Source organism: Fistularia commersonii, chromosome 29 (assembly GCF_037954325.1).
Source record: "Fistularia commersonii isolate RoL2024-O1a breed Wild chromosome 29, RoL_Fcom_v1.0, whole genome shotgun sequence".
Taxonomy (NCBI): Eukaryota; Metazoa; Chordata; class Actinopteri; order Syngnathiformes; family Fistulariidae; genus Fistularia; species Fistularia commersonii.
Window position 1 is genome coordinate 9323845 of NC_141312.1, and position 26833 is coordinate 9350677.

Below are 26833 nucleotides of genomic sequence, written 5' to 3' on the forward strand. Positions count from 1 at the left end.
GAAAATACTGCCCATTAGCTTTCGTGCAAACATATCAAAAGAGTGTAGACTCTGTACACGAGTTTTTGTTGTTTCTTCGAAATAGGAAGACCTGATTTTGATAGTATTGTGGGGTCGATGCTAAGGTCGCTGTGAGGACACAAGCTAGTGTTTCGTTTTTTCCAGCATCAAACCCCTACGAAGCTAGCTAGCAAACAATGTCGACCGCAATCGATTTCCATTCTCAGATTTCCTCCATCATGGAGATGCTGGCCAACGCAGCCGTCGTGGAAATTTGTAAAGCTGTGGACGACGGCTCCGCCGTGGTACACCTGGAGCTGTCCCGGAGCCAGAAGGAAAACGAGTTTCTGCGGCGGAAGATCAAACTGCTGGAGCTTCAGGTCGCCAGGTACCGAGCCGAGAGAGTGAGGGGAGCAGAGGGTTCCATCAGCAGCCGCTTCCACGGGGTCCGCCTCCTTAACCGGCCGAACAGGGAGGCTCTGACGGGTAAACTAGACCAACTAATAACTCTCCGTCAAAAGTTTTGACATATTCTTTAAGCTCCATGTTGAGTGTTTATTATTAAATTAGACTTTGCTCTCCAAGGTATTTTTATGTACGGTGGCTCCTACGGTCAAAAGCACAACGGCAATTCGTCAATCACTACAAGTCACGACAGCAATAATAAAAACCGTTTCCTCTATAAAAATACGTTTGACGTTTGCTATTGTGATTAAAGTTACTATTGACTTAAGATGGTCTAAAATATGCGCATTGTGAAATTTCGTTTTAAAATCATTCTGATTTTCCGACACAATATGAGGACTTAAAATGTAGAGATAAACTGGCAGCTCTTGATATCATGCCGAGATGAAGCATGTGTGTAAAATACCCAGGATATTCTGCCCGAATCAATTACATTCATCATTTAGCCATAATATACAAGGTGCCGAGACTAAAAAAACAATGTTACTAAAGTTGAATGTTATTGAAGCATAAAACAATTTTCGCGAATCAAATGCATCATAAAGGAATGTAAAATGGACTAAAGGTGAAAGTGATCAATCAAAGCTGAATAGATATATACAATTCTCAGCCAGTGCAACCGATTTCCAGCCAAGGAACTTTTATTATCTCTTATGTTTATTCTCCCTGCAAGCGGCCCATTGTGTTTTTTTTTTCTTCTCCATTTATTCAGTGGCAAACAGAGGTCATTAGTAATAATGATCCTTGTGTTGTTTCGGTTACTGTTGGTGGTTGCGCTGAATGGATAATTCAGAACCAGAAGCATTGACATCTTCCTCTTAGCAGCATGAACATATTTAACAGCATTAACTTGGAGTGCTTATGGCAAATCACTGGGACCCGTCCTTTCTCTCATCAGGAGTCACATACATGCAGTACAACATCAGCAAAATTTGATAACTGCATTTAACCCATCATGGATGAACTATAAGCTGAAGGCAGCCACTTTGCATTGCCAGGGCGGCACTGCTTCAGTGTCTTGCTCAACAATACTTCGACTGGCTAGGACAGGGGTCGGCAACCTTTACCTCTCAATGGGCCATTTGACCTGTTTCTCCACAGTAAAGAAAACACGGGGAGCCAAACAACCCTTTTGAAATATTAAATGAATTCACACGACATATTACATTTTTTTTTTGCCTTCATGCTATGTAGAAACCCAACGTGTTGTAATTTTTTAAATCAATAAACAGCTGCAGAGAAAATGAAATTACATTTCTGCATGCAACAACTTGGGGAAAAAAAGAAGTTGGGTTGAAGGCTACTTTAAAAAAATACTCTGTTTATTTTAGTTCTTCTTGCATTTGTGAAAAAAAAGAGGAACTTTAATTATCCACCAGCAGCAAACCAAAAATGCCATCCTCTCATTGTGTGCTGTCATCCTTTTACTGGCACGAGCAATCGCTTATTGGATCGATCCATGTCATTCCCTCGGGCAGTGGCCACCAGGCGCTCGCCATCAAGCCCCGCCCCTTGGCCTGGCTCCGGGGGGGGTCCGTGTTTGGGCTGGGGAAAACTGGGTCCAAATTCTTTTGTCATTATTGGTGTTCATTTGAGCCGCGCTTTGTCTGGTCCCCCACCTAGAACCCGTTTGCCTTGGGTGAACCTTCCAGGGGCATAAAGCCCTAGACAACATAGCTCCTAGGGTCACTGGAACACACAAACCCCTCCACCACGATATCACGACAGCTCAAGGAGGGGAGGAGATAACTTTACTTTCAAACAGCAAGTGAAAAGGGCAAAAGCACATTTGAATTGTATTTGGGATGACGGCAGATGTCTGCTTTCTCGCCGATATATTGAAACACTTGAATGGCTTAAATATGGGAATTCAATTCATTATGGGAATTTAAGACCTTAAAACACTTGATAGCCTTAACCTTGACAATTTATATTTTATTGTATTTCTTATTCTCCCTCCTTCCTACTATTATCTATTACTGTTATGTTTTTGCTTGAAACTCTGGCCCAACAATTTCCTTTGGGATAAATAAAGTTGTTCTCATCTCATCTCATCTCATCTCAAGGCAGAGGCTAAGCTGTCAATGACCCTGTTCAAACAACATTTTGGCGACTGATTTGAGCACCAACAGAATGCTACATTGTCCTCAGTCCGCAAAAACATCTGTGCATACAGCTGATGTTGCAACAAATTTCATTCCAAAGTTGAAAGAACTTAGCTAGTTGCCAAGATGGATATGTTCCGCCCACGCAATTAATTATCTTTGCCAAAGACCCTTTCACTTTTGCAACAGCAGGGAGCTCATCCACAAAAGCAAAGGAGGCAGTCCCCTCCATTTACAAAGGGAAATTCATATTTCAGCTTGTGGGCATGTTGTCATCTGCAAGTATGGCAGAAGAGCTTTTGGACCCAAACGAACCTGTGAAGTTTTGGAATGATGTCAACAAGCACCAGTTTCCAAACTATCAAAAAGTAGCCACCCATCCTCAATATTGTCCCACCACTTTACTTATTCAGCTGCCTATACTCAAGGCATGAGTTTGTGACCAAAGGTGAGAGCTAAAATCTAAACTTTAAACTTCTTCAAAACAGATGCACTGAATACATCTCTGCAGATGCCTCTATGATCTGCCTTTCAAGTTGATTCTACATTCTGCTCGTGAACAAAAACCCAAGATAGTATAACTTCTTCATTTGAGGTAGAAATAATAAGGCCACTTAGATGATATAACCCCAACCTCCTCTGCAACGTTGGAAAAATTCCCCCTGAAGTGCAAACTAAGAAGCTTTCAGACTCCACTCAGCATTCTCAGTTCACACAAACTAGCAGTAGGGGTTCAGCAGACGTCCTCGCCATGTGATCCAACTCACAACTAGATGATCTTTGGCCAAAGATGTTATGGTACTATTTACACCTATGAACTCCGTTGTACTCAAATATGTTTGTTATGGCCATTCCAAGCTTTGTTCAGGATTCCATTTGCAAAACACCATTTGGGTTAGAAAGATGGTAAATGGCAGAGTTGCTGAACCAGAAAGAGTATTGTACCTATCATGTTATATTATGTATACTGGCACAAAAATACTTACTTTTAATAGACTTGCACTGTGTTTTCAGCGGCGATTGCGTACATGATTTGTTAATGGTTTAGTTTTTTAGTGAATTGAAAATTGAAATTGAAAATTGAATAATTGAAAAAAACCCTCAAGTGTTGATTCTATGCGTCTATGAATATGTGTTACCGAAATGAATGGGGTCCTGCGTCAACTTTTTATCCTTTTTACATTATACATCCATTTGTAATGTGATGTATTGCCTTATTAATCAGCACACCACAGCTCTGACAATTTTGTCTGGATGAGAGTAACTTTTACTTAGTGACATAAGAACAGGCAAGACAGTGGTGAGACCAGCGACGCTGTATGGCCAAGAAACTGCTACAATGATGGAAAGACAGGAGGCAGAGCTAGAGGTTGCAGAGATGAAGATGCTAAGGTTCTCTTTGGGAGTGACCAGGATGGATAGGATCAGGAATGAGTCTATCAGAGGAACAGCTCATGTTAGATATTTTGGAGAGAAGGTCAGAGAAGCCAGACTGAGATGGTTCGGTCATGTACAGAGGAGGGATAGTGAATATATTGGTAGACAGATGCTGGAATTGGAGCTGCCCGGCAGGAGGTTGCGAGGGAGACCAAAGAGAAGATTTATGGACGTAGTGAGAGAGGATATGAAGGCAGTTGTTGTGAAAGAGGAGGATACAGAGAATAGGGTTAGATGGAGAAGGTTGATTCGCTGTGGCAACCCCTGAAGGGAAAAGCCAAAAGGAGAAGAAGAAGAAGAAGACATAAGAACAGGCAGCTTTCCTTCAGATAGCTCAATGGGTTGTCAGGTTGTTGTGATGGATGGATTGTAATTGAATATTTTTGTAAAGGTTGGGTTCAACAGATGGCTTGGAGAGTTCATTTGCAAACCGAAAATGCTTAGTAAGCCATGCATGATGACTTTACAGCATTCACTTTCAGACCCATGTGAGTTACGTAAGGGTTCTTGAAACAGCCCTTAGAAAACGGCAGAGATGAGAATATGATATTGGATTGTTATGAAAAAATATAGCTGTGCTTTATATCTTTATATTTCTGTTGTTATACTAATAGGACTGAAAACAAGTTAAAAAATGTCACAGCCTGTGTAAATGCATATTATATCCATTTTAAATATAACACTTTTCGTAACATTAATGCTCAACAACCATTGTTTGCATGGCCACAACATTTGTAATTTTTGCTTGCTCATTTCATTGTTTCACTTTAGAAACTCGAAGGTTTCTGTGTAGTTTGGCTAAGTGGTACTGGAAGAAAAACAAAAAAAAACAACTCTGGATCAGGATTTTCCATGCTCTCAATGAGGAGGGGAAGTGATGTACATGTGACTTGTATGTGTCGCATGCCTATTAGAAATAATGTAGGCTAAATATACTGGATGTTTTGATATATATTGTCTAATATCAGCAGTCACACTTTTCAGAAATGTTGTTCATAAGTTCCATCTGTTTGTGGACTTTCCTTAGGTTTTCACCATTGCTCTCTCTATGACATTTTCTCTTATTAAACAATCGATAACTTGCAGTCTTTTTAAATGATTGAATTCTTGCTGCAGTGTTGCTTTTGTTACCAGATAATTTTCTTAACTTTAAAATAAAAAAAAAAATGTATCAGGATTTGTGTAGCCCAAATATGAGGTGTGGAATTTAGATGTTTTTGAAATAAAAATGAAAATAATATGACCAAAATTTGTCTGTGTGCAGAGAAAGTTCTGCATTGTTTAGTGATAGAGAACTTCTTTCTTCCCTGACAGGACCAACTCTGCAGAGCAGAAACAGATCTGTTGTCCAAGATCAACAGGCCAGGCAGAAGATCCAGTCCATCAACCTGGATCAAGACCCAGATCAGGAGGTTGTCACCACCACTAAGACAGAGGTAGCCATCCTTAGTACAGTAAATTTAGGTGTTGACCCTTTATTTAGCTGTAAAAGTTCTATGATCTTGTGTCTTTTTTTGGGCAGGATCTTGTTTCGATATGAACACACATCGTAACATAGGCAGTACTTTACCTTCTGATTTTGGTTGGGAACTATCTACTTGGAGGGCACATCTCATTAATAGAGATAATTCATAAATCACAACTATGGCAGAAAGCCAGCAATTAGGTACAATAAAGTGCAGCAAAAGTACAGTATGGTTATTTGTATTCTTAATTTCTGCCATTAATTGCTTGGATAAATCCTGATTGTTACTAAAGCAAGAAAGGGACATAAAAGTAATTGTAGTGCTTTGATAGTTATGAAAAAATATTGCTGTGCTTCATATCTGCCCTGACGTAATTAGGAAATACATTTTTAACATGAGACGATGTGAAAGACAATCTTAAAACCAGGCCTCCACAAAAAGAACAGTTTTGGCTATGGTAGTATTCATTGCTATCATGTATTTCATTTTCATATCTTACATCTTGACTAATCTCTTTCATCCATCTTACATAAGAAATCATAGACCTCTCTTGCTTTAAATGAATAAATGGTGGCTGACAGGGTGGCTGTGTCTGTAACTCGAGGAAATGAGGAACAAAAACACGCGTGGTGGAATCATATGGGTCATAGACTGAGCAGTACAATCTGGAACATATATGAATCATATCAAGATAAACTGACTTGCCAACTGCTTCATTAGGATTTTGACCCCTCTCCTTGGCTCCCAAAGAATGATTTTATGCAAATCAGGGCTGATAAAAGGCAGGTTTTTCTTATAAGACTTCACATAACTGATCCTGACTTGCACATGAAATCATTGCAGCTTACTTAAAAAAAGTTCAAAAGTGTAGTGGTAAGGGATTTCAAAGTGTAATCAGTAAATTGTTAATTCATTCATTTACTCATTGTGTACACTGGTTATCCTGCAGTCAGGATAGCAGCAGGGGCTTGAGCTATCATTGGGTAGGAGGCAGGGTGCACCCTTTAGTGGTTGTAAGTCAATCATAGGGCTACATATAGAGATATACACATTTCAAATTAGGGTCTCCAATTAACTTACCCTGCTGCATGTTTTTGGACTATGGAAGGAAACTGGAGAATCCAGGAGAGACATGCAAACATGGGGAGACCATGCTACTCCACACAGAAAGGCTCCCTATCATAATCAAACCAGGGACCTTCTTGATGTAAGGCAGAAGTGCTAACCACTACGTCACTGTGGCTCCTAAACAAATCATAATTAAAGTACCAAAATAATGCAAATGATATACATAAATGATAAAGTAATTGATGTTTAAAGCTGTTCTAAATTTACTGAAATTTACCATTTATTAGATGCAAAATTGGTGACTATGTTCTCTCCTTTTTGTCTGAAATGAGTCCGCCTAAATAGTTGTGTTTCATATAAATTAACTTAACCAGTATTATTAATTTCAATAGCATTTTTGTACTTTTAAACACTTGGTAATTTTAATTCCATTTACGTTTTGGGTTACTGCATTTTTGTTATTCAAGTTACCGATCTTAAAGCTTTTAGAACATTTATTTTAATAAATTGTTAACCAGCTTACTTAAAGTCGAACAACTTTAACATAATCCAAAAATTGACACTTATTGAAATTATTGGCAGAAAAGGTAACATCATAACAGTTGTCAAAGTCTTATTGCATAAACCAATGCAAACATCCCTCTGTGTGCTTAATTAATTAGATGCTGCTTTAGCTTGGCTGGCTTCAGGGCTTCATTTGCTAGCACCTGAAGACAGAAAACACTTTATATTCTTCCATCATTGTTCATTTCATGATCATAACTAGTACAAAAAGTTGCTGAATCAATGTTTTTCTTGTTAGACAACAGAGCCCGATCATGAAGGCGAGCTGCTGATTGTGAAAGTGGAAGGGGCATTGGAGGATAATACCAGGAACTGTGTGGTAGCCGTGGACACCTGCATGAGCACCATAAGAGACGCTGACAAGGGATCACCTCACGCTGCCCCGAAGGATCCCAGCTCTGGGGGGGCGACCAAGTGCTGCAGAGAAAGTGAGGTCAGTGAATCTGACGTCATCACCTTTGTTGTCGGCAGGACAGCTGATACAAACATCAGCAGTGATACTGCCCATAATCCCCAGCTGGTGGTTACAGGACATGATGTGAGAAAAGACACGGCTGCTTGTTGTAGTGATGTCAAAGATGGCAAAAAAGATAATGCCGCATTGTTAGACAGCAGCAGCAGCAGCAGCAGCCTCACCTCCACCTCCTCAACGACAGAAGTAATAGTCATTGATGGAGGTGAAGCACCAGACAAGTGTGGAGAGGTGCATGAGTGGCTCAGCAATTTAAACCCAAGCAGGAAAGAAACTAAGTCGCCAATGATACAGCGTGTTTGGGATAAAACAGCAGAACAAAGGATAGTACAGATGAAATCTTGTTACCCTCACCACGACTCACCAGGAACATGTAGCGCTGTTACTGACACTCAAACTGTTTACCAGTCAAACTGCCCCATGACTCACCCCAACCCCAGCTCCCCCCACCTGGCCTTCTATCACGCTGCCACCATGGAGCGGCCATTCGGTTGCACCAGCTGCTCTAAACGCTTCTTCCTGGAGTCTGACCTGCAGAAGCACATGGCTAGGCACACCAGGGAAAAGCCGTATACCTGTTTGGTATGTGGCAAAAGTTTTGTGTGTCAAAGCCAGCTGGACATCCATGGCAATGTTCACACAGGCGAGAGGCCCTTCAGCTGCTCTGTTTGCAACCGACGTTTCTCTCATCCCAGCAACCTCAAGAGGCACCAGAAGATCCAGCACTGAGTGTGAATACTGCCAGTCAGCAGCACCAAAGTTTACTTTCTTACATCTATGTTTAAGGAAGAGGATTTTTTTTTTTTTTCTCATGTTACTTCTTTTTTTAGTAATAGCATTATTTTCTTACTAATATATTGTTCTAAAGTGGATCAAGGTCAGAAAATGCCGGAGCTGATGAAATAATTAAACAAAAAACAAAGCCATTGTACCAGTTAGGTACAGTGATGTGACAAAAAACATGACAAATGGGTATTATAGATTAGCATTTTAATTGCTTAGGCAGCTTATGCCATTAAACAGGCATTCTACTCAATAGCAGATTGTGGAAAAATTGAATGTAAAAATTGGACTAGGAAGTATATCAAAATTCAAATCATCAAAGTGTCCTACTAATATAGTGTGGCTTTGTTAATATGGGGACTTTTGATACACATTTAGGTCTTGTTCTGGAACAGGGAAAAAAATGTGTAATGGTATTTGCTTTTGACCAAAATTAGTAAATTGGCAAGAGATCACTTTAGAATTAGCCAGACATTTTTTTCTTAAAGTTTATCTAAAAAAGTAAATACATGAAATATATTTTTGTATATTGATATATTTTGCATTTGGAAAAAAATGCTGTCTATTTTACATGTAAACACATCAGACCTCTGAGAGATGCAGTCATGATCAATTATTGAAACAGAGAATGTGGTCGCCAACACTTTTAGATTATCTCCTGCTACAATCTGAAGAAAGTTACCTTTGAATTGTGTTAGTCCGTTATCAGAAGACAAAGGGCATTATGTGTGACATTGTAACATCAGTTATATATCTCATTTGTTTTCAGCTCACATCAGGTTTGTCAGACCTGGGAGTCTCAATTCATACCCTTAACCCAATTTTTGCTTGATGGTTCACTAAAACATGACTATCCATTGGTGCTTTATTTTTAAATCCCAAGCAATGATGTCGCATGGATGAAGTTACCTCACAATGGGACATCAAACTGCCACAGCTTTTATTATGTGGAGTATTATGTCTACTGGCATTCATGGAGTTGCCTTGCAGCTACAGACCACTCAGTATTGTCCCTGTCATAAACTGAAGTTGTGCAATCAATAATAGATTGCGCCTTGTGGTTTAATTTACTGTAACTTGTACACCGAAAATACCGCTACTTTTATATCTTGTGTTTTTATTTATGGATTAGGAAACTAGGAAAATCCACATTCTCAGATACCATTAATATATGTTGAGAACAGAAACTAGACCGTTTTGCAATGATTGAATGGCAATAAAGACATTGCTCGTTAGGAGGACTTTTATTTGTTGGTTAGAGGAGTAATGGATAATTTAAGGAAAAAAAGTAGATTTATGCCAGAGTTGATTTCTGTATCATTAAAAGATGAAAATGAAGCATTATCTCTACCTATTATATATAATAGGTAGAGATGATTATATTTTTTTAAATAAAATTGTGATATATTTAAATTTAATCAAAATTTTGAAACATGTTAACATGACTTAAAATTTATTTTGGACTAGTTTTTGCTCAGTATTCTCAAGGATTACCCTTGGTGTAATCCGAATCAAAGGAAAACTCAAAGAGTTAATTTGCAGTGAGTCACCTTCACATAGGTATTAGATACAAATCAATAGGGAACATGTAACCACATTAAAGAAATATATACATTTTTGAACGAGTAATTATATTACATAATTAAAGTTGTTTCTTAGAATCTTCTTGAGAGACGCATGTGAATAAAAGGTGGATTAAAAGACTACTGGAACACTTGTTTAATTTGTAATGGGTATTTGACATATGATTTACAAATCAAATTTGATTAGCAGACATATCTCAATATGAGGTAACAAAGGCTTTGAGTTTTGTAATACAATTTCTTTCATATTGCTCTGCCCCACTGGATAAATATGTTAATGTTATCCGTTTCAATGGCGTGAAACTGCTCCCGTGTTATGAATACTATAAAAGTCCCAGATCACTAAAAAAGATATCAACTTTGATTATGTGGATTTTAAAATATTGGGGATCTAAAACAATTGGTGGTGTAAACAAGGTACGGATGGATAGTTTTCAGAATTTTCGGTTGTTTCTCAATACAGCAATATTATTTCTCAATGACATAAGGTTTTCTGACATTGTGCTGGATGTGTAGTAGAGGGCCAAGCCTGAGTTTTACTTTCTATTGACTATTCAATGTCTATCTAAAATATTCTTGCCTATATTTCAACTTTTACCCAGCAGAAATATGACTTAACATGTATGTATACAAAATCAATAAGCTTTTGTTTTGTATTAATAAAAGTCAACTCTTTGTTTGGATAAAAATATGTAAGTATGAGACTGAAGTTTCTGATTGGATAATGGCAGTTCATTTTGTGTAAGGTTTCACATTCTGTATCTGTTAGATTCAGTTGTTTTGTTTTTTGAAACGGCACAGTATTTGGATGCAAGTTGAATAAGGAATGGCAAATGATGAAGATACTTTATTGAAGTATTATCATTTAAATTTGCTTAGTGACCTTACTTTCCTATTTCATTATGTGTAAATTATTTATTTAGACCTGTTATCTATTTTATTATAAGAACGTTCTTTTGAATTGAACAGAATAAAAGAGCAGTAATGTGGTGGTTTTTAAAGCACAAGAATTACAATTGATAGTTTCATTCATGTTTTACCCAGTTCCTCAGTTTCATCCAGAGTTTGTTATGAACATAATTGGCATACAACTTTTCAAATAAAAGTCACTTTTAAATCCCCAGAGGACAAAATGCCCCTTTCACTTAATTGTCCTTTCTCTTTTTCATCTTTTACCTGTATATTAATTTATGAACCCCACCCCCCCAATTTGGCCAAATCTTTTGACTAATTTCAGCCTCGACAATAACAAGTAAATGACTTCCAATTTAAGAATTAACCAATTAAAATGCCATTTTCATATTATAGCTATTCGTAATTAATTCAAGAAAAAAACAAACCCCTAAATGCATTTGTATTTGCACCATTTTTAAATGATTGAATTCATTGTTATATTTGTAAAGGGGTGTTACAATTTTGATGCATTTTTATTTTTTGTGCAGTGACTGTGTTAACATTTGTTTTTTGTGCTGAAGAGGTTAAACTTGTCTCCTAATAAAAGAGACAGGTTTAGAAGTGCAAGAACATCCAACATCCATATCATTTTTTTCTTCTTTTTGGTTAATGAATCAAACCACTTCATCCACAATATCAATTGCCAAATATACAGTTAGAGAATTTGTTTTGTTTATTGTATTATTACTATTATTTTTATTTAAAGGTCTCTTTTTCACTCCATCCATAAATTTCCTCTTTGGTCTCTCTCTTGGCCTTCTGCCTTCCAGTTCCAATCTCACCTGTTTTTCTACCAATATAGTCACGAAAAACATTCCCCTAAAAAAAGTAGAGAGGGATTTGAAAATAATATTTCTTTACATGTTTTAGCACATTTGATTTATACACAAACAATAAAACATCAAAAATTAAAACAAAAGTGTCAGAATGGTAAAAAAAAAAGAACACACAGAATACACACACACACACACACACACACACACACATATATATACACTGCTCAAAAAAATAAAGGGAACACTTAAAAAACACATCCTAGATCTAAATGAATGAAATATTCTTATGAAATACTTTGCTCTTTACACAGTTGAATGTGCTGACAACAAAATCACACAAAAATGATCAATGGAAATCAATTGTATCAACCCATGGAGGTTTGGATAAGAATCACACTCAAAATTAAAGTGTAAAAACAAACTCCAGGCTGATCCAACTTTGATGTAATGTCCTTGAAACAAGTCAAAATGAATCTGTGTTGCTTCCTGAGTGGACACTATGATTTCACAGAAGTGTGATTGCTTTGGAGTTACATTGTGTTGTTCAAGTGTTCCCTTTATTTTTTTGAGCAGTATATATATATATATGTATATATACACAGTATATATTCAGGCCCAATAATGGGTTTAATCCAGCCCACAAAACTAAAGAAGTCAGGTTTCAGGGGTGGGATAAATCAACATTATCAATAGATAATATGCCATGATTTTCCCATCCAGCCCATTTTACAAGATTTTCCTTCATGTGGCCCCTGAGCTAAAATTATTTTGACACCCCTGAGGTAGATGATGAAGAGGAGGGGCCCCAGAACAGAGACCTAGGGCACACCTGTAGTGACGGGGGAAGGGATCATTTTAAAAGACTTAAGTTTAATGAACTGAGTGTGGCCAGAGAGGTAACACATGAACCAGTCTAACGGAGTGTGGATGATGCCAATGGATAGCCTGTTGAGCAGGGTGGTGGGACAGATGCTATCAAAGGCTGAGGATGGTGAAGAGTCCAGCATCAGCTGCCATATGGAGGTCATTGGTGATTTTGATGAGTGCTTTTTCAGTGCTATGGGGTGGGCAGAAACTGGACCGGAACAGTTCATACAAGTAATTATATAGGTGAGAATGGGGTTTGGAGGAAACTGCTTTTTTGAAATGAAGGGGAGATTTGAAGTAGGATGGTAGTTGCTGAAGTTTGAGGGGTCAGCACTTTTGTGGCAGTTGGACTTTTGGACTAAGGAGTTTCTCTCCTTAAAGAGGCATCACATCCCATTTGAGAGGAATTTTAACAACTATGGGGCGTTGGCAGTATATAAGTATTGGGGGCAGGGTTCGGCTTTGGTCAAATTTGAAAGGATATATTATATTAATGAGTGAGTTGTCCTGCAATTTGGTTGAGTGATGGGTGCTCTGTAAATGTGCATGTCATCACGTATGGGGCATTCGGGGGACAAATCTAAGAGACTCACCTGCAGGATTGTGATGATGTCCACATTGGGGAAAACTACCTTTCCCCAAGGGATGACCCAAAATAGTAAAGCGACCACTTCCAGGTAGGACTATGCAGTCCACTAACACCTGAAGGGCAAGGGTCACACCTTTGAGGACAGCAATTTCAGCATTCTGGCCAGAGAAGACAGATGGCTTAAGACAGAGGTCAGATAAGCCATCTTTGTCAGAACAGAAAAAAACATTTTGGTCTTCCTTGTGTTCATTGTGCTTTTTTCTATTGGTTTTTGTTTTACTTAGGCCCCGATCAGAGTAGCCACAAGATTTTAGGCTAAAATGTTGGAACTTTGTTTTCTTTCTTCAACAACCTTATTGATTTTGGCAGTTGGGACGTTCTCCGCCCGATTTTCAAGAGGACGGTAAGAGTCAGTACTAATCATGCGTTGGATTTATGGCACTTCCTTCTGTCCTGTAGAATACTCCCCGAGCACTCCTAGAAGTGCAGTTCGTCATCAGACATTTTCCCTAGTGAATTAAATGTGGGTGTCAAACTCGTTGAGATGTGCCATAAAGGTTCCGAAAGCTTAGTGCTGTTACTACACATTGTCATCCTGCACTGTGAAAAAATGTACATCTATTCTATGTAAAATTCAATTCATTTGTCCATAAAGACCAGTTATGAACCAGTGGCGGGTTGGAGAATGACCCTATGTTTTATTCCATCTAATGAATGCATGCTCATGTATCAACTGTTAAAATGTTAAAATATTTCAAGTGTTTTTTACTGTTTATGCTACTATATGTAACAGAGGCAGTGTCAAACTCTCTCATCTAGTTGTTATTATACTGTTTATATATATTATATTTATATTATTATATATTATATTATACTGTTTCTAAAGAGTTGAGTTTTATATTGATGCAAAACATTATGATACCTTCAATAAAACAACCAAAAATTGGCTGGAGGTTAAGCATAATTCACATTATCAGTTAGGGTTCTTGTATTTCCCTTTAATTAATGAGCACTTCATAAAAACAAACTTCATAGTGCTATACTATGCTGATCATCCTCCCTCTTCTCTCTAGGATTTGGAATCTCTCACAAACACCGGCAGTCTTCGACACAAGGACGAGGATGTAGATGAAGTGCCAGGTATCAAAATATTATTAACAAAATTAATTTCCTTTTTTCATTCAAATATCTGTAATTACATTTTGATATCATTATTGCAGTATTTATGTTATAGTCATTTTTTCGTTTACATTTTATGGATAGAGGTGAGATCAGTTATACTTTGCAACTCATGATTCAAAAGCTAAGTTAAAGTTAAAGCAAAGTTAAATGATATTAACTACCAAAGTCCTGATCATGCCTTTTTAATAATTTTAATAATTTCCAAATAAGCGATTGGTATCAGACATGTAGCTGTGTTGTACAAGATCACCTCGACTCCCACTGTAATGTAAAAGGTTGTTGCAGGACACCAAACCAGTCTAGTCAAGTGTGAACAGTAGCCCTACACTGTCCCATCCTCAAAAATGTCGTGCATGAAGGGCTTTACTATTTGTCCACAAGAATGAATGAACTAAACGTCTTTGTAGCTATGGAGTAATTATGAGATATAATCATAAATGTGCTTTCCTCCCCCCCTTTAGGTGACACCCCAGTGAGAGACTGTCCTCGTGACCCTCAAGAAATGGAGCAACCATGTTGCTCTGCGCTCGCCTCACAAACTGGCCTCAGAAACAGGGCGCTCCGTCAGTCTCGGGCAAACCCCACTTCTCCTGCGATCACAAATTCTAAAAGGGACACAAAACCGGAGAACCCTTCATCAAAGCTTGAAAGAGCAGTGGAAAAAAGCGGTAGTATGTTGTCCTCTATGCACGGTGGCGGTAAAGGTGAGGGTCGAGGACAAAACACTGCTATGTCTCAGCATCAGTCACTGTTCTGTATACAAATCAAGGAGCCACCCCGTGGGGTTAACTCTGGAAGAAATTCTACTTGTAGTCGTCATATTTCTACCTTTTGCAACACCCCTGCAACCATGACGACGTTGGTCTCCTTTAAGCAGCCAATCCAGAACTGTTGGTCTGGAATAGGAAATGTGGATAACTCCGATCAAGCCCAACATTATAAAATAGAAAATCGTAATGACCAAGAGTCTGGTTCAGTTGAGATCCACCCCTGCCTACCTTATACCTGCACTTTCTGTTCACGGCGCTATGCTCACCAGTGCCAACTGCGCATTCATGAGCGTATACACACTGGGGAAAAACCATACCAGTGCGCTCAATGTGGCAAAAGCTTCGGCCAGTTCTGCAGCCTCAAGCGCCACAAGATGGTTCACACAGGAGAGAGGCCCTTCCCCTGTCCCCATTGTGACAAGCACTTCTCCACTTCGACCAATCTCAAGGTTCACCAGAGCGTCCATACTGGGGAGAAGAGGTTTCATTGCTCCAAGTGTAGCAAGAACTTTTCCTTTCTCAGCAATCTAATTCGACATCAGGGCCTTCATTCTACCAAGTAGTGGAAAAAAAAATTTGGATCCACTGAGTTTCCAAACACAGCAAAATGATGAGACAAATTATCGGTTACAAAAACCAGCATTGCATAATTTTCAATGAGTAACAATGAAATAAAAACATATCACGATTCTCAAGCAAATTCATCACTAACCGGCCCCTGGGGTTGCCATCATTTGCTTTCCTTGTTTTTCATAAATATTGCAGTAAAATGTCTTAACATTTATTTGCTAGTTAGCTCTTGCCCAGCAAGTAAACTGCAGTGTGACCTTGCAGGCTCTGCAAAGATGCCCTTTGACATGATCCATGACATACAAGATGTAAGATGCTGGCAGGGAAGGCATACATGAAGCTTCTTTATCATGTTGCTCGCATCTTAAACAGGAACATCTTAACAAAGTATTGGCTGGAAGTTTCAGGATCAAGGTAGGGGAGACTACTGAAGGTGATCCAGAATTACAGAATCATTCTGGATCCTGATGAGAGCCTGTTGTACTTCCAGTTCCAGATTTCAAACCAATCGGACATGGTGGTGGACCAGTATCAGAGGACAATCATAGTGATGGATGTGGTGATCCCAAATTACCATAATGTCAGTGCAAAAGAACACAAAAAGCAGGAGAAATACCAGGGTTAGGCAACGGATCACAGTTGTGATTCGAGTCACTTGGTTCAAAAATCCCCAAGCTGGGAGAATAGCTCCAGCAGATTCTAGGAAGAATATCTGCTATCTGTGTCCAAAAGAGCACAGTCCTGGGAGCAGCTAAGATACAGCAAGAAGGGAATATGCACGGACAAAACACATTTACAGTATACATATTAATACGAATATTTCAGGTCAGATGGAATTATTTGAATCTATGCTCCGGCAGTGTGAGAAGTACAATTACAGAATAAAAGTTGACTATAAAAACTAGTGATGGCCAGATGAGGCTTCATTGGACTTTGAAACCTCCCAGCCAAGTGGTTCACAAAAAGGTTCATCTCCCAAGGTGTGCATGGAAACCCACCTACTGTTCAAAGAGACATGAGTATTTAATGCTTATTAAGAGAATTATGTTCATCTACATGTATTGCATTTATGATTTATGTAGTGATCCAAATAAATACAATTTCAATTTCTAAGTGTATTCATGTTGGCAATTACTGTAATACCTTTTTCAATATGAATTTTTTTTCAATGTCTGATAAGATGTCAGGCCAATTAGAGTTGTAATGTGTTACAGTTTTTTGACAAGAAAGAAAGACAATATTAGGGGTTGTGCTTATGAACATTAAAGTGGTGGGGTTTGTGATGGGCGGTTTTATTGATTTTTATTTAAGAACAGTATTTCTTTCAGGTGGTTTCTCTTTTTGGAGATAACTTCTCCTGCTTTAGAGAAAACTTTCACATGCCACTGAAGAGGCCGGGGTGCATGAGTATCCAATTGCCAGCCTGAACAAATTAGGATAAATGCACTTCCCTTTCCCAATACACGAGCGGGTCCTATGAATATTTGCTTCTGAGAGATATCTTTGTACGTTAACTGTGGCATCAGCAATCACATTGTGTTCTTCTGGACTCTGTCACCGTGGTATCCAAATGGCACCATAGCTTGAAACATGAACAGCTAGAATACAATAATGTCAGCAAGATAATGATAATGTAAGCAAGAGTTACAGAATAGCAAAAAAAAAAAAAAAAAATTACCAGGTCTTTCAGCTACAGTTTGTGATGATGTTGATGTTGCAACTACTGGAGATGGAGATGGTGATGAATTTATGACCTGTATGACATTTGCACTCTCAGATATGAGTCATTCCACTGCTTCATTTGCTTTTGTAGGACAGGAGAGGCCTATCGTTTCAAATCTGGGGTCAAGTAATGTTGGAAATGTCATTTTCCTTGAGCTCTGCAGAGTGTGCAGCTTTTCTTGAAGGAGCTTGATAAGGTTCTCTCAGAGCTGTGTGGCCATTGCACTTGCTGTTGTCACAACTTCTTCTTGGAGCATGTTCTCCACCACTTTGAGTAATGGGATCACCCTTAAGGTGGACACTCTTTTCTCCTCAGAAAGCTCCACAGTGGCTTCATGGAGATAAGACTGACAAGCATCCAGTGACATTATTGTACTCCTCAGACGTCAGTCCAGAGATGTCATTATCCAAGCCAGCCATTGCTGCTCCCACTGGGCCCTTTAGATCAAGAAGTCTCTTTATCATTGTAAAGGTGCTATTCCACATCTGGTTTCCACCTCCGAACAAAACAAAATAACAAAACATGCAGCAATACAAAACAAATACTGCATTGATAGATGAAAAGTAAAAACAAAGTGAACTAACTTTTGCAGATTTGCTGCTCCTGAAACACCACATCAGCCTCCTTGCCTTTGCACGGACAGAGGACAGCATGGGGGTCATATCAAGACCCTTTTTCACAAGCAAATTCAAGTTGTTTGCAATGCAGATGGCATGGTGCATCCTCAGTGCCTTACCACAGGTTGTCATATTTGCTGCACCATCAATGTTGAAACAAGTCACCTTTGATTTAATGCCCCATTTGTCCATGAAGGATGTTTTCACATACTTTCACACTTTCACATTATGAATTGTCAAATTCATTGCTGTGTGTGCGTCTGGGAATTGTACAACTCCTGGGATAGTTGACCTGAGACGGGTATCTTCATCAATATAATGACAAGTAAAAGCCAGATATGTATCCATGTTTATGGATATCCACATATCTGCGGTCAAACTAACAGCTGTAACATTTTGGAGCTGTTATTTGGCTTTCTGCTTCTCCTTCTCATATTTTCCCTTGACCAAAACCTTTCTAATGGAAATGGAGTGGTTAAGTTTTGACATATAGGCTACTGCTCCTGTCATATAGTGTCTTATTATCCAACACAAAAAATCCTCCACAATGCTGAAAAGGCTGGTTGGCTCTCACAATCATGGAGACCAAGGCCTCATCCAGCTCCTTCTTCCTGTTCACTTGCAGAAAAAACAGTAGCTTTGTGAATAATAGGATGTATATCTTTTTAATGGGACTCACCTTGGCTGGGTGCACCTCCATTGTACCCAGAATTTCCATGCAAGACACGAAAATGCCTCAGCATAGAAGAGGTGTTGTTAAATCCCGACTCCGTGGCATACAACAAACATTTTACCTTGGAGTAACACAGAATATGTTCAAAATATGTTGAACAATAATGGCTGGTATAAAATCAAAATATGTAGGCCAGTGTAAATAAAAAAAAAAAAAAAAAATCTGAATCCCTTTAGATAAAGGGGTATATTAAATAGGTTACCATAATATACAAAACAATATGAGTAAACATATACTGTACCTTATTGGGAGAAATTCGATCAAAGTACCATACTTGAGAATATCTCAATTTCTTCGCAGGCTCCATGAAAGCAAGAAACGTGCAGGAAATCTCACCGAAAAGCTCAAGCAGAGTCTACCTACACCATGACTAGGGAGGGGATCCGTCGGTGTTTACATGCGTCCGTGAAACACGCAAATTCAAATTCAAACCCCTTCCTGAACCAGCTAGGCTTCATTCATCATCAGTGGTGTAACTGCTCCCACACAATACAAGCCTTGATATGTGCTCCTTAAATACTTCATGTTATTACTCGACGCACGCTCCGAAGCATCGGAACTCCCCGTCTCATCACTACCTCCACCCTGTATGCCCAGTTCCACAGTTGACACACGAAACAAATAATTCCGCGCCGGCATTCTGCCATGTGCTCACACATGCGAGAGCGCTGCCACAAAGGTATGGAACATGTGCAGTCCGTCCACTACCGTCACAAACATCAAGTACTTTCCTACTGGTCTTGCTAAATGCATTAGCTGCGGTTGCCCACAGAGCCTGTCTCAACTCTGAAAACCATAGTACACCTTTTTGGTCACCATCCTTTTTGTCCGCTGCTCTGCCTTTCTCCTCTTCATATTCCTTGACACTATATTCATACTACAAACTACCATCCACTTTTGTCTGGTTACGTTCTGATCCACCTCTACTTTGCGCTCAGATTACATTGACTATACAAGATGTAGTCTAACTAAGGGATTCTACCTCTGCTCAAATGAGTTACCCTATTTTCCTACCTCTTCTCAAAGAAAGCCTTAACTACAGCCATTGCCACTCTTAACAAAGTCTATAACCATCTATCCATTAGCATAATTATCCTGGACACTATACCTGCCCATCTCTTGGTCATTTCTTCTGTTGCCTGCAAATCCTCTTTGCTGTAGTGTGCTGGAGCTTAGACATCAAAGAAAAAGGACACTGAAAGACTGCCTTTCCACTCTTCATCCCCTTTAATACATTCCCCACTTCACTTTTCCTAATCTCTGCTACTTTGTGGTCTGCAATAGTCACCTCTTCTACAATTACCTCTCCATCATTTTCCTCATTCATCAGCACTTCAAAGTACTCTTTGCATCTTCTAATCACTTTTCCTAGCATCTGTCAGTACATTTCCCTCTCTATCCTTAATCACCCGGACCTGCTGCACATCCTGTCTATCTCTATCTCTCTGTTTTGCCAACCTGTATAACTCATTCTCTCCCTCCTTACTGTCCAACTGAGCATACAAGTCATCACACGCCCTTTGTTTTGCCTTTGCTACCTCTATCTTTATCTTATGTTGTATCTCCCTGTACACCTCTCAGTTCTCTTCAGTCCCCTCAGTGACCCACTTCTTCTTTGCTAACCGCTTTCGGTGGATACACTCCTGCACTTCCTCATTCTACCACCAAGTCTCCTTATCTACTTTCCTTCCAGAGGACACACCAAGTACTCTCCTACCTGCCTCCCTGATCACATTAGCTGTAGTTGTCCAGTCACCTGGGAGCTCTCCCTGACCACCCAGAGCCCTTTTCAACTCCTCCCTGAAAACCATACAACACCCCCCCTTTTCAACTTCCACCACTTTGTCTTCTGTTCTGCCTTTGTCATCTTGATCTTCCTTGTCACCGGAGTCATCCTATAAAACACCATCCCATGCTGTCTGGCTACACTCTCACCTACAACTACTTTGCAGTCACTGATCTCTTTCAGGTTACCTTGTCTATACAAGATGTAGTCTACCTGTGTGCTCCTACCTTCACTCGCATAAGTTACCCAATGTTGCTGTCATTTCTGGAAAAAGTATTCTCTACAGCCATTTACAACCTCTTTGCAAAGTCTACCACCATCTGTCCCTCTGCATTCCTATCCTGCATACCAAACCTGCCTGTCACTTCTTCATCACCTCTATTGCCTGCACCAACATGCCCACTGAAGTCTGCTCCAATGACCACTCATCTCTTCGGGATATTCTGCATCACTTCATCTAACCTGGAACTAACTTCTCCTTTTCCTCTAAGTCCCATCCAACCTGCGTGGCATTGCTAGTAACAACATTAAGCATCACACCTTCAATTTCCAATTTCAGACTCATAAGTCTATCTGACATTCTTTTCACCTCCAGAACATTCCTAACAAACTCCTCCTTCAAGATAAGACAGTGCAACTTCAAGCCTGCTCCTAAGCTTCTAGCCTTACTACCTTTCCACCTGGTCTCCTGGACACACAGTTTATCCACCTTCCTTCTCTGCAACATGTCAACCAACTCTACCTTTTCCTGTCATTGTCCCAATATTCAAAGTCCCTACTCTCAGCCCCAGACTTTTGCCTTTCCTCCTCTTTCTCTGCTTCTGAACATGCCTTCCTCCTCTCCTTCTTTGACCCACAGTTGCCCAACTTCCACTGGTACCCTGTAGGTCATCGGCACCATTGGCAGTCGTTGTTAACCAGGGCCTCAACCGATCCGGTGTGATATTATTAGGTTTGATTCGCATGTTTGGTTTTGGCACAAGTTTTACGCGGGATGCCCTTCCTGATGCAACCCTCTGCTTTTTTTTTGGGCTTGGAACCAGCTTGGGGAGACACTGGCCTGTGCCCCTCCGAGGCTGCATTCTTTATCTACCTCGCAGTGCTTATCCCAAAATAGATCCTTAGAGTTGATAAATAAGGCTCATCTCAACAGCTCCTTAAATTCACAAATCACATTAGAAGGCCATTTTGGAAACTTTATTTTGTTAAGCTACCCACCAAAAGGCACATTCAACACATAATCAAATATCCCTTTTCCCCTACACCACCCTGGTCTCACTCGCTTCCCTGTTAGCTTGTCAGTAGGATTTCTGTTCTATTGCATAGCAAGTGGGTGTTTGTGAGTCTTCCCAGAATGACATTTTAAATAAAATCATAATGCAGAACGGTCTTGGAAGAAATCCGTTTGAATTCAATAAGTACAATTGACCTGCATTTGTACAAAATCTTAAGGGTTTCAGTCTAGGATTAGGGGGGGGCAATTATTTTGGCTGGTGGCCCACATTTCTTATCAAATTTTAATGCGTGGGCCAACTAGGTGAACAAAATGAAAATTGCAGTTCAAATATTTCAATTTTATGGGATTTTATTTCAATTTTAAAATCATTAATAATAATGGAAATGGACCAACCAACATTATTTTGGAAATAAATTAAAGGAAAAAAATTGAAAAGGAAAAAATATGTTTCTAAATTCAATATTGATTGAAAATACTTGATAAAATATCAAAAGAAAATAGTTTGGCGGGCCGGATAGAAAAGCAAAACGGGATGGATGTGGCCCGTGGGCCGTAAAATACCCAGGTCTGGTCCAGGCATTAATGATAACAGCAAATAAGGAGCAATGCAGTCTATCAAGAAAAAAGATAAATTAAAAAATGTTTTTTTCCCTCATCATTAGTGCGAAACTTGTATCAGCTTGTTGCTGCAGCTCTTCAACTAACAGGTTGGTGTCACTGCTCCTTCTTATTTCTGTTTCTCCCCTGCAATAGAATAAGAATCTGACACCCTCCTCCTTCCCCCCAAAATACAATCAAAAACTGTTAGTTTTGCTATTGACGCAGTATCAGTGAATGATCCAATGTGTCTAACAAAAACACACACACACACACACATGAACATTTGCTAATTGATCACAAGAGAACAAGGGATATAAACATGTACTCACACATTCATGCCACCAACTAATTCAGAGAACAGAAAAATGACATCAGCATTCCATCGTGTGTGTGTGTATTCTTTGTTATATATTGTTATATACTGTTTTAAAGCAACATTGCAGCATGGGGCGGGGAGATCTTAAATTTTCCTTTTAAGATGTAAGCCATTATCAGCAATATTGAAATAATAAAAGGCTTGAGGTATTTCTGTTGATTTGTAATGAATCCAGAATGTATGACATTTTTGTTTTTGTAATTGCATTACAGAAGATAAAGAACTTTTTCACAATATTCTCATTTTCTGAGACAGTCCTGTAGTTGTCTCAGTATAACTGTTACCTCTGAGAAATATTTCCATTGTTAGTTTGACTGTTGAATAAAAACTAAAGAGCATAATGCCGAGAGAAAGTTATCCTTGACTCCGATTGTTATTTTGCTGCTCGTCACAATATAACTCAGATCAGCTTTGCATGAATAATTGCAGAATAAACCTGAGTAAACTTTCAAAAGCATTCTGATCGCAGACACGTCCTTGTTCCCATTGCCATATACAGGACTGTCTCAGAAAATTAGAATATTGTGATAAAGTACTTTATCTTCTCTAATGCAATTCCAAAAACAAAAATGTCATACATTCTGGATTCATTAAAATTAACTGAAATATTGCAAGCCTTTTATTATTTTAATATTGCTGTTTATGGCTTACATCTTAAGAAAACTCAAAAATCCTATCTCAAAATATTTGAATATCATGAAAAAAGTTTTTTTTTTCTTCAATTGCATTACAGAAGATAAAGAACTTTATCACAATATTCTAATTTTCTGAGACAGTCCTGTGGTTGTCTCAGTCTAACTGTTTGCTCTGAGAAATATTTCCACTGTTCGTTGACTGTTGAATAAAGATTAAAGAGCATAATGCTGAGAACAACTTATCCTTGACTCTGATTGTTATTTTTGCTGCTCTTCACAATATAACTCAAATCAGCTTTGCATTAATAATTGCAGAATAAACAGGTCCTTGTTCCCGTTCCCATATACAGGACTGTCTCAGAAAATTAGAATATTGTAATAAAGTACTTTATCTTCTGTAATGCAATTACAAAAACAAAAATGTCATACATTCTGGATTCATTCAAATTAACTGAAATATTGCAAGCCTTTTGTTATTTTAATATTGCTGTTTATGGCTTACATCTTAAGAAAACTCAAAAATCCCATCTCAAAATATTAGAATATCATGAAAAAAGTTTTTTTTTTTAAATTGCATTACAGAAGAACTTTATTACAATATTGTAATTTTCTGAGACAGTCTTGTAAATTACCCGTTCGTGTAAACGCATCGGTTAAAAAAGGTGTGTATTTTTATCCATCAAAATATGCAATAAAATAACTTTCCCGTTCGAGGAAACCTGCGCTTCAACAAACTGACGTCATCAGAGTGCGACACTCGCACCCCGAAGAGGTTTAATGTTTTGGGGTTCATAAGTAAAAGACTGTCAGCTGGGACAGAATCGCCTCCGCCTTTTACAGGTCACACCGCGTTTATGTTCGCCGTCACGCATCTTTCCGCTCAGCTGTGGACCCGGTCACGTGTATCCACGCACGGCGAGGCAGGGAGACCTGGGGATGATGGCGGCAGACTGTATTGGATTTCAAGCGCAGATCGCCTCTATCATAGAAATCTTGGCCAATTCGGCGGTGGCTGAGATCTGCAAACTGGTGGACGATGGCTACGCGGCGCTTCGATCACGGATGGAGCAGGAGCGAGACAAGAGCGAAAAGGAAAAGGATGTCTTGCGGAGGAAACTGCGGGAAATGGACGTGAAGATGCGGAGCTATGAGAGGAAGATGAGGAGACGGAGTCAGCGGGAAGAAACGCACACCGTTCATTTCATTGCAGCCGAAGGTGAATCTGTGGAGATGGCAGGTGGGAAGTTGGCCAGCATCGATGCACCTGACAGATATGAACTGACACACGCATGAATAGCGCGCGTTCACCGATGCCGTGATTATTTGTGATCTGTGATCACTCGAGGTCATGCAGTTGCGTGTATTGGCTGTCACGGTGACGCCAACCCCCCAAGCCATGACGTCATGGCACACGCTTCTTGTGGTTCATATCAACATCATTTTCGTTTTTAAGATATTATTCAATCATAGCTGCAGCAAAAAATAAATAAATAAAAAAACTTTTCATGTGCATGCTCAAGGTGTTGCTACTTCTGCACATTAAATTATAATTGGTTGTCTTCACGTCCCCTCTGGCTTATCTTTTAAACCTCCAGGGTACTTGTATGAAACTGCTGAATCATGACCAAATTTATGTTGACATGCAAATACAGAAAAGCGCATGCATTATTCCCTTCTGTCAAATCATAGCCCCATGTAATCCTTTTGTATGATTATAGGTCATTATTGTTGTGCGTTCACACCCACAAAAATGCTATAAATGGAAGCTGACGCACTCATAATGAGCCTATTTCGATATAAGTGGCCTCTAAAGTCCATTAACGCCAGCATAAAAATGAATATGATATAAATGAAGAACCGACAAATTCTTACTCCACTTTCTGGAGCCACGGCTGGGGTAAAGAAAACGCCTCGATGAAAATAAACAAGATCTATAACATAAATCTTTTTTATCATGGTCATTTAGTCTTTTACTCATTAATTCATTTTTCGAGATGCAAATCTTGCTTAAGATAACACGTAGGTGCTGATCTCATTCCCGCTGGGTGAGACACAGGGTTCGATATGGACTAGTTGATGTAGAGCCATATGAGTAACCCTCATTCACCCCTTTTGGACTGTGGGAGGAAACCAGAGTAAACATACTCAGCCATGGAGCCCACAGATAAACAGTACTACTCGTATAAATGGTTAATGAAGTAAACAAAATGAAATCATTATTGAGCAACAGCAGAACAGGTGTATGGTCTCTCACAATATAATTATAAAGACATAAGAAATCACTTACTCATCATGAAATCGGATAACAATGACACGGGGTCAATGTAAGTAATGTTAAACCAGTCACCCAAAAATTTTGATTTTCTTTATTTTCTGCTCTGAGAGCCTGCGGACATGTTTCCCAAGTATGATTATGATAGTGCCATTCTCTAGCTCACCACAAGTTTCTGTTTTGTATCTTACTTCTATAATCTAAAATTTATGAAAACAATAAATAATCTAAAAAATTATTCATTATACCTCAGCGAGTCACAAACGTGGAGGTTTATGTTGATGCTTGTTTTCTGTGTGATTTTGGGGTTACTGAAAATGATGTGGGTGTGGTTTGAGATGCAATGAATTCTGTTTTTTTTTTTACCTAGAATTGAACAGGAACAGTTATATATATATAATGATAATGATAATGATAATAATAATAATAATAATGATGATAATATAATAAAATTATATATATATATATATATATATATTTAATGCAGGCTTGTGTGGTGTGCCTGTGGCCAAAAACACCTATTGCTCATTAAACAGACGTTTTACCGTCACCCGGGTGTTTCGCTGACTAAAACGCAACAATATCTTGCTTATGATACCTTGCAACCTGTTGCCTCAGTTAAAAAAGAACCAGAAAATCAAACAAATGGTATCATTAACTGTTATTAGAATTTTAAAACAGGCAAGGTTTAGAAAACTACTTTTTATACCTTATTTAACACTGTGACAGGCTATTTTTGAAAAAAGACAAAAAAAAACAGTATCAGCAGTTAGTCTATGGGTTCCTTGTTTGACCTTTGATAGATGATTGTTATTAGGAGTGTGATGATATAGTAACCCAATGTCAAGCTCAAAATCATATTTTCTCCAATTCATAATCAGATTGTCACATTTTTAAATGTGATATATAGTTTTAAGTATTTTTATCATGCAGTAACTAGAATCAAAACAATCTGCTCTTGGACTGCATTCAGTACCAACATTGGATGTACCATGACAATATGCAAACAACGAAGTGTAGGAAAAATCTGCTATTAACATCCAGCGAAATAATGATTTTTCTCCGTTGTTGAACAGTAGGTGGAATGTTTTTTGTGCTTCTACTATTATTTTACAGAGTCATACAATTTCTTTTCCTACTAAGGTAGTGCTAATAACTGAAAAGTTGGATTAACAGAAGAAAAATTTGACAAAAATTTGGAAA

At 38.8% G+C, this 26833-nt stretch overlaps 2 protein-coding genes across 2 annotated transcripts in view; both read left to right on the forward strand.

Moving 5' to 3' along the window:
- LOC147216927 (uncharacterized) lies at positions 1-16891 on the forward strand. Its single transcript, XM_086176633.1, has 6 exons — positions 1-486; positions 5322-5443; positions 7344-8299; positions 12618-12771; positions 14203-14269; positions 14773-16891. Exons 1-6 carry the CDS (start codon positions 198-200, stop codon positions 15642-15644), a joined length of 2460 nt encoding a protein of 819 aa, XP_086032759.1. The 5' UTR covers positions 1-197; the 3' UTR covers positions 15645-16891.
- The window catches only part of LOC147216928 (uncharacterized), a 26992-nt gene continuing 16324 nt past the window's right edge, over positions 16166-26833 (forward strand). Inside the window, exons 1-2 of the mRNA XM_086176634.1 lie at positions 16166-16271; positions 24155-24595. Coding sequence (XP_086032760.1) covers positions 16166-16271; positions 24155-24595 — 547 coding nt within the window. The remainder of the gene's footprint in view (positions 16272-24154; positions 24596-26833) is intronic.